We start from the raw sequence: 13,767 nt of genomic DNA on the forward strand, positions 1-13,767 counted from the left end.
CGTCAAAGTTCTTGGATCCGAATACAACATCACATCACACAAACTACTTTATTTATTCTTCACTTGACCAAAGTTGATATTGCTCTGATTTCTCAGATTGCCATGACGACGGTTGTTTTAAATATTTATTTAGAGAGCGAAGTTTTCGAGTTACAAATCGTCTATGGGTTGATTTTTTTTTTTTTTTTTTTCATATTTGTTTCATGGCTTAACTCAAGCAGACTTAAAAACTCAAACTCAAATTCAAAGCGCAGACTTAAAAAAGAAAAAGGATTTTTTGAATAAAATTACGTTTTTTCAGGAGAAAGAAATACATCTGTATAGATGAAGTTAAAAAGCAAAACTTAATCTAGACAAAAAAATTTCAGATTACTAATTCCCATCATTTTAGGTTGATAAGGAATAAAAATGCATCACGTTATACGCTGTAAATAATCTTTGTGATAAGTGTACTAGTGGATATCTCAGTCATAAAAGCTTTATTACCGCATCCTAATCACCATTTGTTTTCTATACGGATGTCCCTTGTATTACCTATTCTAGAAAATCATCAGTCATATTATGACTGGTGCAAATTTCTTGGTCATTTCCATTCCATCCCATTCGTAGAAACAAGAAACCCAATGAGTAGGGGTAGGGGCCTATCTCAATTCGTGGTTGCAAAAATCATACTTTGAATTTAAGGCGTCAAAATCCAAGTAATTTTTTTTACTTAAAATTTTGTGTAACCCCCCCCCCCCCCCCCCCGACGCGGCGGAGGGGAGTCGATTTTTTTGGAAAAAACAGTGTGGCATCATTTATATGTACAGCCCTTTGTATAAATAAAGGATCCAAAATGTGGTTTTCTTGGAACACTCTTTATCGGAAAGAACTCAAGGAGAACAAAATGCAATTCACAGTACATCTAACAATGACAAATGTAAGGGATTGATTATCTCAGTAAACTTGAAATGCTTTATTTTTCACCTTAAAGGAAAAGTTACGAAGTTACGAATCATTTCATTTTTGGTTAGAATGTTAGTGTTCTTTTATTCCAAATTTTATTTATTTTTTATTTATTTTTGTGTTTGCCTTATTTATTCGTTCACTTTTTGTTAAATTTATTTTTATTTATTTATTAAATTTTCTTTTTATGAACACGATTTGAAAAGCAAATATACATATTCCCCCCCCCCCCCTTTTCTTCATGGAATAGCAAAAAATTATGTGCTTTTTCAGAACATTGCAACAAATCTTCCTTAACTAATTGTTTATTAATTTACTTAGTTATTCAGATTGAATTGTTTACATTGGGGAATTTAAGTTATTCTATTCAATATTTTAATTTTCCCCCCCTGCATTTATCCGTCTGAATATTATGAAGAAAAAAGGGCTTGAATTTGAAAAGTTACTGCTGAAATATCAGTAATATATTTTTTTGAATTATAACTTAAACAAAAATACTCCGCAGTTTAAGCATACTGTAGCATTAACTATTAATTATACGTTAAAAAGTGCAAAAAAAAAAAAAGATAAATAAATAATAATAGTTTGCGGTGAGTGAAATTACCTGTGACGGGTTACTTCTACCGAACCCAGATTGTAGACAAAAAAGACCGTTTTACAGAGATTTTGTTTTTATCTTAAAAAAAGATTGCAAAAAAAAGGGGGGGGGGTATGGGTTAGTGACCTTGTATTACAGTTTTTGTCTCGGCTAAGGTGTTTTAGTTTTTGAGTTTTTTTATTTGCAAAACTATAACGCCATTTCAGTTTGGTTTTTAAAATTTTCTCTTATAAGTAGCTGAAGAAATCCTTGAAGAACTACTTTGATTTTGTAAAAAGAAATATTGCGTCGTCAATTCGCTAAAATTGCAGAGAACGCTTTCACGTGTTTCGGGATTACAAGGAATCTCTTTTCAACGCAAAAGAAGTGATTATATCCGACACACACTTCCGAAAAGATATCCGACAAAAATTGCAACCAACCTTGTGATATCTGTACCTCAGATCCAGAACAACGTAAGCCACATAACCACTACATTACAGGAGAGCGAGAAAACGTTTGTCTGCCGCATACAAAGGATGGGACATGACCTTTTTCAACACTGGTAAAAAATTACATTGGACTACGTTCATCTGGCTCGATGCGGAATAGGATTCTACAGCTAATACACTAATAAACGGAAAATTGCAATTTTTGGAGTTACTATGATCTGGCTCCTTGAGGTACAGATATTTCCTTTCCCTCTCTGCACAAAGATACTATTTCTTTATTTCATACTAGTGGCACCCCCGCACGGCTTTGCCCGTAGTTGAAAATTAAAAGGTCATTTGGTTCGCCTGTATATTTGTATCTAATGTATAGACATAACAAACAATTGACGATGAAATTCTCGCCAATTTGCTTTTTTTAATTTACTCTTCCACGTTGTGATAATTTACTCGGGAAAATGTTCTTAAAATTGGAATAGAAAAATAACAAAATCGAATTTTCAAAAAATCGCTTCGATTTCATGGGGGTGCACATCCCCATGCTACAAAATAATTCTGTGCCAAATTTCATTAAAATCGGCCAAACGACCTAGGCACTTATGCGCGTCACAGATATCCAGACATCCAGATTTTGATTTATTGCAATAAAAGTAAAATGTATTAGTGAAAATAATGTACTATTGCAAAGAATTGTTTTAATAAAAATTTATGACCTCAATAACAAAATGCAAAAAGAAAATGGTCAAACGTTTTTATTCAAATGTGATTACTTTTCTAAAGTTAGTAAAAAAATATTAGTGCTTATTTTAAGTACAGTTGGATCTCGACTTACGCGAGGGATGCGTTCCAAGACTCCTCGCGTAGGTCGAAATTTCGCGTTGTGGAAAAGTGTTGTTTTTAAGATGTTTTTATTACCATATCCCATCATTTTAGACATTTTTAAACACCTTTTAAACTGTTTTATAGACCAGTTTTCAACTATATATTACCGTTTCTTACATAAAGAGCTGAATTTGTACCATATTTTTTAAAAAGCTGCCTTATTCGACATAAAATACTGTTACGATGCACAAAATCAATGATCAATGGGAGAAAGAGACATAAAAATAAAAGAATACGGTACGTAAAGTATGTAGTAATAATAAAATACTGCACTGTAAGAGTACTATACATTAGATACAATGAGTTGCATTTATAACTTAAAAATTGAAGATGATGATTTATGTTGCGCAATCTGATCGTCATTCTAATACATTTTTAAGTACAGTTGCTTCACATTTACTTTTATAACGTTTACATCTATGGTAACACTCCTCTTTCCTTGTCTCTATAATCTACAATATAAGAGTAGATTCCAATTTCATGTTGTTTGCATTTTGCTTAAACAGTACTCTGCGAGCTTCGTATTAAAACTAAGGTCTGGATTTATATGGATTGCCTTCTCTTAACTTTTAATTATACGTATGAAAGATTCCCAGTTGTCATGCTACCTTTGACCCACGTTTTAGTTGATCAAGCGTATCAAGAATCTTTACCTTTTCTTAAATTGTCGCAAACTTTCGCTTTTCTTTTTCATCTTCAAATTTTAGATGAAGAAGCATGCCTAGGTGCCACAATATTTCACCACGTTTCATATTTAGAAAAAAATAAAGGAAAATGAGGAGTGGTGATACATGCACACTAATAAAGCTACGTTTTAGTGCGGTGTGCTGAACTTGCGCAGTCAGTGATGCTGAAAAGATGAAAGTACATTCACGAAGTCAATGTTTAATCGTCAATAACAAAGCCTAAACTTAGCATCACGATTCCTTTCCAAATATTTTCGTGTTGAAAGCGAGAAATTCGCTTTAGCTCAAAAATTCGTAGCTCCTGAAAAACTCGCGTTATAGCCATTTCACGTAAGTCGGATCGCGTTGTAGCGGGAGTCGACTGTACTTACTGCTTATTTGCATGCATATTTTAAGGATGTTGAAGTACATTATACATAATCCGGCCTCTATAGAAAGCAATTTTGATTCTGTTTGGAAGCAAAATAACTTGTTCAGAAATGAAGTTTCCTGTTTTAAATCATACTTTATTAAATAGCCTGAGAAATGTTGTTTGAGCTTTCAAATAAATAATTTCATAATTAATATAACGTTTAAAAAGAAAAAGTTAATTAACTTCCGTCTTTTATAGAAATAAGATAAAATTTTAAAATAGAGCATGATGAAGTGAAGCGGTAGAATGCAGTTTTATGCTGGTTTTCATAGAAAGAAAGAAAGAAAGAAATGAAGCGGGAAAATGGAACAGAGCTCTAAATTTTCGTAGCAATTTAATTAAGTTTTATTTTAGAAGAATTACTGGTGGAAAAGCAGAGTTTTGGTCCCAAAATGTTATCAAAGATGTATGGGATGGCCTAGTTGTAAGTCCAGAGCTTGTGATGATTAAAAGAACTGTTGCGAGGGTAATATGATGCTACACTTGGAATTTTAAACATCCCTTACGTATTATTAATTAAAGGTACAATGAACTTTTCAAACAGCTTTTTTTTCGAGTGTGCGTTAGAAATTGAACTTCCGAGAACCTTTACGTACACTGTAAAAAAATTCCGAAACGTTACTGGTTATTTCCGTGGAACGTCTCGGGATTTCACACGTTTTCACCTATTTCCCCGTAAAAACAAGTATCTTCACAAAAAAGTTTGCTGAATCGCTACAAGTTGCACGCTTGCAGACTTTTCACTGTTGTGGAAAATATTTTTAGCAACCAGTTTAAAGATTGAATGAGCGTGTTTATTAAGTGTATCGGCCTAAGATTGATTACGGCTTGTCCATGTTGACTAAGCTCTCAATGAGAGCGAAAATGTCAATGGATAGCTACAGCTTTGCAAGGCAGGAGTTGCAGGCACGAGATATGCTTGGTTCCTTCTTACAAAGCTTTGGCCATGTTCGCTTTGAATTTTATGGAGCCTTCTTGATAAATTAAGAAGGTTTGAATCAATTACACTAAACCTACTTATTTTTTACAGAAGTTTCTAGAGACATGACTGGCTTTAACAGGGAAGATTTCGCACTTCTTCATAAAGTTTCAAGGTTAATTTCAGAAAGGTTACTGACTTTTAGCGGAAAGCGTTCCTGGTTTTTCCAAGATATGTTACTGGAAGAAATTGGGCACATCAGCTGCCCATTATTTTCCAGGAACGTTTCTGAATCGTTTTTACAGTGTATAATACAAGTACAGTAAACTCCCGATTATCCACAGAATAGGGTCGTTTTCAAAATTTTAAAAGTATTTTTATCTGAAAGAGCATGCTTAAAAACAGGATCTGACCATTTTTTAAATAATTTGTTTAAGTTTGATATTTTTAAAAAATTACTTAAATCGATGCGCTTTCATTCTTTAAGCTTCTGCCGATGACATCACAAATGATGAAATGCCATTCAGTGTTGCCATTCACAGAACAAAATATTTACTTCGCATCTTTACTCACGTGTATTGGCAACGATATGGTTGGTAGCAAGCGCAGAGTACAATTTTAATTCGCTTCTTGATTATCATAACGTGGAAACGCTGTAGAAAGATGCGCCAACGAGCATTGTTTGTGACGTCATCAAGACCACGCCTTGTTTGAAAAATCGGACATTTTATAAAATTAATTAAAAAATAACTGTTGGGAAAATAAAAGTATTTTCTGAGTCCATGTTTTTTTTTTTTTTTTTGCTTATTCTATAAATTTTAGTGACAAAATGTACTACTTTTGACTGAAGGAAACAACCCCATTGAGTGGCATAGGTGCCCCAGATAATAAAAATCGTGGATAAACCCCAAAAAGGCTAAAATGAGGGAATAATAAGAGAAACAATTTTGTTCCTCAAAAACTTAGTTCTGTTGATGCATAATACTACTTTCTACAAACAGTGAAAGTATATGCAGTGCAGTAAAAGGGTTTTGAATTTCTACCGAACAGAACTAAACATCAATAAAGAACAAGTGTATGTACGATTAAAAAAAAACTTAATCCTCATATAAATAATAGCCGATGATCGAGTAATCCACGTGTTTCAACAATGAAACTCGCGCCACGACATGATAACTTGATAATATGATTTGGCAGAGTTTAACATGCAGGGAAAGGCTTTATTGTGACAAGGTTGAACTCGATCCGGTAACTTAACTGTTTTACTGGTAAGACTTTCATTTTAGGAAAACGAAGAAACCAAAACAATTAACGCTATCTACTGGAGTTTAGGGTTATTCCACTGATGTCAGGGTTAAAATTTTAACCATTAAAATATCACCAAACAGGCAATTGCTTCGTTCAAATGTAGAAACAATTTTCACCCTTCATATCATGACGGGCGATTTTCTAGGAAATAAATAAATAAATAAGCGAATAAATAAAACAAAAACAACTGGGTTTAAATTTACAATTTTTCGACAAAGAAAAAAAAAGCGGCCATTGTTGTTTCCTTTTTGCTACAAGGATACACGTACCTGATTGTTAAATGATTCGCGGGTAATCGGGAGTATACTGTAAATGGCTGTATCCATATTTTAGTAGAAATTTAGTAGAAGAATATTTTAGTAGAAACGAGATGCTTCTCGCTGGGAACGTCTTTCATTTGCTGAGAACGAAACTCTTTTTCGTTCTTTTATTGGAAAATTGATTCTTCTCCTAAACGCCATCCGTCAATGTTTAAACATAGCTGCTGTGAGACCAGTGGTGTTCCCATAGAGTATAATACTCCATATACGCCGTATACTCTCACACATTTTTTAGACATATAGTGACACACATTTTTTAGACATATAGACCTCAAGCTTCAAAAATCTTCGTATAATGACATATATATATATAATAAAAGTGAAAAATATTGAAAAGACCACACCAAGAGCTCATAGATGCGCAACGCAGCAAAACTAAAAAGCCAAGTAAATATAAAATTATGCAAACAGAATTACAAATATTAAACAAATTATAAATAACAAATGATGATAAAAAGGAAAAATGCAAACAGTTTCCTAATTAGTCGAGACGAAACCCCCTGCTTTTAGTTTTAGGTTTGAGCTCTAGTTTATTGTTTTTAGTTTAGCAAGTGGTGCGTTTGCCCATTGTTACTCTATATTACATGTACTGGAGCTTAAACATTCTCTTCTAGTTTATAGTTAAAATTTTGGTCTTTTGACCATAATTATTGAATCCTCCACGGCTGATGAGCTCTGGATTCACTCTTTATTTATTCCTACTTAATAGCTGTTTGCATTTTTCCTTTTTATCATCATTTGTTATTTATAATTTGTTTAATATTTGTAATTCTGTTTGCTTAATTATATATATATATATATATATATATATATATATATATATATATATATATATATATATATATATATATATATATATATATATATATATATATATATATATATATATATATATATCAAGGGCGCCCATAAAGGGGGGCAAGGGGGGGCTCGAGCTCCCCCTTTGAAGTTAGAACTTCCTTGCTTTTAGTACTTTTTTCTTTGCAAAAATGTAAAAACATTTCTTCTCCATCCAGAAATGAATAAATTATTACTGATCGTGTCCGTTAAAGTGTGTAATATGTTATTAATTTGACACTTTCACTAGTTATTCTATGAAATAACTAGGTATTCTATAAATTAACTAATGAGAGACAGTTAAAGTATAAAATAAATAATTTATCTTAAATGAAATAAATAGGTATTCTATAAATAAACTAATGATTGACACTTAAATTGAAAAAGAAGCAATTTATCTAATTTATGGAAACGTACCATAAAATCATTTGTTACAACAAGGATTACTAAAATGACGCTTGGAATTACGTAGAACATTATTTCTAAAACAAAAGTATTTTTTGTTGACACACTGGGTTTTACACGAACATTTTTTTAAAACCCCGACCAGTACCTCAACTTTGAGCTGTCGTGCAAGGTATATGATATAGATTATTTTACACTTGAACGGGCTGCAGTTCGCATACACATATTGAGCGTAATGGATTACTGGGAGTATACCCTCAGAAAAATTGATGGGAATATTACTGTATAAGACTAAAGACAGGCCCTTCATTTTGAGGGGGGGGGTTAAAGGGTGTATACTCATTGCAAGTACAGTCGACTCCCGCTACAACGCGATCCGACTTACACGAAATGGCTATAACGCGAGTTTTTCAGGAGCACCGAATTTTAGAGCTAAAGCGAATTACTCGATCTCAACACGAAATTATTTGGAAGGGAATCGTCATGCTAAGTTTCGGCTTTGTTATTGACTCCTAAACATTGACTTCGTGAATCAATTTTCATCCTTTCAGCATCACTGACAGTGCAAGTCCCCACACACAGCACTATAAACATAGCTTTATTGGTGTGTATATATCACCACTCCTCACTTTTCATTGATTTGTTCTAAATATGAAAGGTGATGAAATATTGTGGCGTCTAGGCATGCTGTTTCATCTAAAGTTTGAAGATGGAAACAAAAAGCGAAAGTTTGCCTCAATTTAAGAAAAGGTACAGATTCTTAATACGCTTGAACAACTAGAAAGTCACGAGAAGGCAATCCGTAAAAGTCCAGACCTTAGGTTTAATACGAAGCTCGCAGTGTAGTGTTTAAGAAAAATGCAAACAATATGAAATCGGAATCTGCTCTTGTATTGTGGATTATAGAGACTCTGAAAGAGGGGTGTTACCACAGATGTAAATGTTATAAAAATAAATTGATTGAGAAGATTGACACAACGTTAGTAATTGTTGTCGCAACGCAAATAGGCTTTCTTGACCCCTGTTTTAACAAATGGAATCGTTTAAGCCGCAAATCAGAATCCAGTTTACTCCCACCCTTCCGACTGAAAAAAGAAATGTGTCATCAAATAAAGATCCAGATTAGTGATGAACATTCACCACATGGCGACAAAATATTTAAAAAGAGGCGACTAAAAATCTTAGTTTCATTCTTCCCCTGGTTACCACTTTTTCCAAATCCACTGGTGCTATTGATTAGCGTTAATGCCATTAAACAATCAATCTTGATTCAAACTGATATTTTTTATTCTTTAATAGCAATTTTAAAACAACTTTCCACTCACCGGTCAGCAGTTTCCTAAAATTCGCAGGTGCTATTAATTAGCGCTAATGCCATTAAACTATCAATCTTTATTCAAACTGATAATTTGAACCCTTTAAAAGCTGATTTTGTTGTTCAATTATTCTTTTCGGTTAACAAAAAAATAATAATAATTTGAAGTGCAGCAGTGTGTGCAAAACTAGTTCATTTTTTCATTCATTGCTAATGTGCTTTTTTTTTTACTTTAGGTGCCGGAGCTTTATCCAGTTACACCCCGAGCGTTCTCCGCACCATGGACAATTTCCATCCGGGCATGTTCCGGCCTCCCCCGGCTCCCGTCCTCCCTTCCGACAGGAAGGAGGACGCGACGGAGGACAACAAAGAGGAGGAGGAGAACACCCGTATCAGTCAGGATGAGGTCGAAGAAGAGATGCTGAAGCCAGCAGATCCGGAAATCATCTCTTCGTGGTCCCTATCTGCAGGAACGTCAGATTTGCTTTTCTGAAAATGCACCCATGTCTTGCTCAAAGGTATTATGAGCTTTTAGAATCTGAATGTTCTAAAATGAACTCCAATAATTTCGTGCTGCGAAAGTGAAATATATGCTTTTCCAAATGTGTGTGTGTGTGTTTTTTTTAAAGATAATTCATTTACTCTAGCTGAGTTTTTTTCATTTACTTCAATCTTATTTTGCAGTTAAATTTTTCGTGAAGGGTTTGTTTTTGCGAAATCGTGATTTTCTTGAAAGATATGCTTTTACGATCTTGTTTTCTTTTTTGATTATTATTTTTTTGTTTTCATTTAAGTTTAATTTCCTTAATTTGTTTTATTTATTTTAATTTAATGCTCATTCCCTTTATGCATTTTTTTTACGTTATTCATTTATTTTAATTTAATTTATTTTCATTTTTTGTAAAGGTTTGTCTTTCCGATTGTGTGTTTTTTTTTATCATAACTTTTTATTTTAATTTTTGTGGTATTTCATTCATTTACTGCCTATTTTCGCCGGCTCGCCGCCTATCATTTAAAAATTAATCTCGCGGGCCAAAACTTATGTAAGTTTTTCGAACTTTTTCCCAGATAATAAAGGAAAACTTGCGAAACAGCAAAAAATTTCGAACCAAGTGTCGGTTCATTGTTGTCATGATTTTTTTATGGTTTTTATTAATGAGAATGTGTGTATTTGATTTTCTGAAACCAATTTCTGCATCTTTGGCTTCAAATTTGCCCAATTTTCATAAACCACAAGTATCTAGGAAACCAACGCATCGGAAAGAAAAATAATTAGCTCAGTGGAGTAGTGATTTGGTTGACTGTGACTTGGCGTAGGGTTACTACCGGATTGTCTAAAAAGAGGCTGTTCATAAATGATGTCAAATTTTTTTTCAACATTTTTGCCCTCCCTCTCCCATTGTCATAAAGTGTCACACTTTACCTTATACTTGCCCTCCCCCTTCGCAGGTCACGCTATTTTTCCCGAGCATTTTCTAGTAAAAAATGCGTGATGTCACGCTTCTTCTTTTCCCCTCCCTCCCCTTTGTCACAAACTGTTACAATTTTGCGACTCCCCCCCCCCTCTATGTTCTCTTGTATGCTGTCAATTTTTCTGAAAGTTAGCTAAAATGTTTTAGGAAAAATCTGCTTGTTAGGAGCCAAAAACTTCGCAATGGAAATTTATAATTTCCATTTAAACTTATATTGTAACTTTGGGAGTCCTTGAAGGGGTCGGTATGGAATCTTTAAGAAATACCCAACAAAAATTGATTGTGAAAATTTCCTACAGAGTTCACAGTATACAGTGTTTCGTACAAGATATTACCCAGCTAAATTTCGAAATATTAGTTTTTTTTTTTTTTTTTTTTCAGTGTGAAAATACAAAAAAGAGTTTTAAAATAGTTGATAACTTTGATTTTTGCATTTTCAGAGTGAAAAAAAAAATTCTTTTTCAAAATTTGGCTGTTAAATGTCTTGTACGTATACTGAATACTGTAGTGTGACTTAACAGCTAAATGCAAGCTCTTGAAGTAAGCAATAGCATTTACAATTGCATAAAGTAATAGCATAACACATGCCTATGAATCATTCTGCTCATGCTGAATGCCATGACTAAAATCCTTTTCGCGATTAAAATCCTGATGGAATGGTTATGACTAAAATCTGAGGGACAAGATTCAAATTGCATTTTTCAGTCAAATATGACATTTGAATTTTTTTTTAATGATGAATGAAAAGCTAAATAGTAGGGTAACGGCGCCAGAACCAGACATGCTCAAGACATCGCTCTCCGGTTATCTCAAATTTCCGAGCCTTTTAATCTATTTAAACTGCTTAAACTATTTTTCTCTCATGCACCTTCATCTCATTTAACGTTTGGCTGCTTTTGGATCCTCTGAATTAGTTAATTTTATTATTATTTGCTCAATTTCGAAAAACGGTCCGACTCCCAATAACAGACACCGACAATTCTGATGATACCCAGTAACAGATAGGATGATGAAAGGGTGAGTAATGGACATAACTCCCCTTTTCTCTTCAAAATATGCAAAATTTCATTTTTTTTCTTTTTAGATCTGAAACCTTATTAAATTCAAATGAACATGAAACACAAACTGACCTTGTGATAGTTGTTCATAACCTTCCACCACTGCCTTGTAAATACCATCTCGCTCATTAAATTCACTCTGACAACACTAGATGGTTGCACCGTATTCATGGGCAGCAGCAACCATCAGTTTTACCCGCCTAAAATTCTTATTATTAAAGTCCAAACTTACAACTGTCTGTTACTGGAGCCTTGTCTGTTACTGCTGCCGTTACCCTAGGTTGCAGTAACTTATACCAATGAGTTATTCTTTGTTACCTTTTAAGTGGCCTGTCATTTAGGAAATCAGGATGGGTCCATTGTCCTTCCCCCTGCTCTGGAGAAATTAATGTATTTACAAATAAGTAAGCGTGTTTTTTTTTTTTTTTTTTGGATCCAATTTGAATTGAACTTTTACCCTTTAACCCTCCCGCCCCCTGTAAAAGTTTAAAAGGACGTGCCATTTTGTCATTAGTCTGTACTTGGAAAATTGTCTGAAAAACGGGGGGCGGAAAGCAAAATTAGATACAAACTAAAATTTTTCATGTTTTTAATAATGTGAGTTTTAATAGCATGTGTACTCTAGTAAACAAGAGAAGGAGTGAGAGTTGCCCATGTAGCCCGCGGCGTGCACAGAAATTTTGGGGCCAGTCACAAATGATTTTTGCGGGCTCCCTCCATATTGTTCATCCCTACGTCCCTATGTATATTGTATCCCTCTTTTTAAAAATCTCGGGCCCTCCTCAAGCTCGGGCCGGGACCAACAGTTGCCCCCCTCCCCCTCCCGTGCACTTCCACGCCCCTGTATGTAGCTCAAAGGAAACGATGTTACAGACTGATGTAACTCGTGTAAAGTTCTTTCGATATTGCAATACGATAAATTTCCGACATTGCTTTAACAAATTTTTACTACGTTGTTAAACTACATAATATGATAATGGGCAATCCTTTATGTACAGTAGACCCTCGTTTTACGCGAGTTTATTTTACTTAGTTTAAGATTTGACAACTTCATTTTATTTTACGCGGATGAGTTTTGGTGTTACGCGTATGCGGCAGTGCAAATAGAAATTTTTCCCTCTTTCAAAATCCAAACTCCTGAGATTTCAGCTTACACGTAATAAACTGCATTTCGGCCTGTTAATAATCGAGCTGGAGCACTGGAAACATTTAATGCGTATGTTTCCAGAGTTCATTCCAGGAGTACAGTTATTAAACTCATACAGTTCAGAACTCACAGGAAGAATAGTGTTTAGTAATGACCGAGGAGGACAAAAAAAAAAAAAAAAATAAAACCAACGAGGATACCGACATCGATGACACGCAACCAAGTATGTTCACACTGGAAATTTTGAGCCATTCCATGATAATAGCTAATGACCTTTCTGATTTGTTAGGGAAGGAAGATTATATCCTGCAAATGACGCAAGTGATCATGGATGCGTTAACGCTTTGCAAAGACCTACTACAGAGAAGAATTCTTAAGGATTGCCATAAGACTACCATAGCCAGCTCCTTTTTATAAACACTCAATTTATTTTTTGTTTTCTTTATGCATACATCGATATAAGTACACATTAAACTTATTATAAAATTAGTCATCCCTAGAATGAAGGTTTTTTTTTATGTATGGAACCTATAACCCCTATTTTAACCCTACCATTAAGTCTTAATTTACGTGGTTTTGGTTTACGCGGCATTTCCGCTGAACGTAACTCCGCGTAAAACGAGGGTCTACTGCATTTTATACAGAAGTCTTTGCCATTACTGCTATAGGATTTGGATAGTTAGCGAACTAGTTACTACTTTTTAACTATTGCATTATCACACAAAAGTATTTTATGCATATTTCTTTTTCTTGCAGGTCTTCACTTTCGAAGATTTAGGTTTCAATGACGTCAACCACAAATAGATCTTTCTTGAATACCGGAAAACAATGTTCATAAACGAAATCGGTTACGGGTTCAGAAAGATTCCATCATTTCACAAAGGCTGCTTCAATGGCTCGCTGCGCGCTGAAAAGGACTTTCATTTTTGTATATTAAAGACGCAGTTTCATGTATTTTTCTCTATTCTTGTATTAAAATGGATATTTCTTATTTAATATGTGGCTTTGTGCTTCATTCATGGAGTTCATAGATAT

The 13,767-nt window shown here is 34.0% G+C and overlaps 1 protein-coding gene across 1 annotated transcript in view; it reads left to right on the forward strand.

Moving 5' to 3' along the window:
* LOC129229427 (muscle M-line assembly protein unc-89-like) overlaps nucleotides 1-13,707 on the forward strand; it is a 141,897-nt gene extending 128,190 nt beyond the window's left edge. The window contains exons 3-4 of the mRNA XM_054863733.1: nucleotides 9,292-9,573; nucleotides 13,489-13,707. Of these exons, the coding sequence (XP_054719708.1) occupies nucleotides 9,292-9,548 (257 nt within the window). The 3' untranslated portion in view covers nucleotides 9,549-9,573; nucleotides 13,489-13,707. The remainder of the gene's footprint in view (nucleotides 1-9,291; nucleotides 9,574-13,488) is intronic.
* The last annotated feature ends 60 nt before the right edge of the window (nucleotides 13,708-13,767 follow it).

The sequence above is a fragment of the Uloborus diversus genome, chromosome 9, assembly GCF_026930045.1.
Source record: "Uloborus diversus isolate 005 chromosome 9, Udiv.v.3.1, whole genome shotgun sequence".
NCBI classification, from domain to species: domain Eukaryota; kingdom Metazoa; phylum Arthropoda; class Arachnida; order Araneae; family Uloboridae; genus Uloborus; species Uloborus diversus.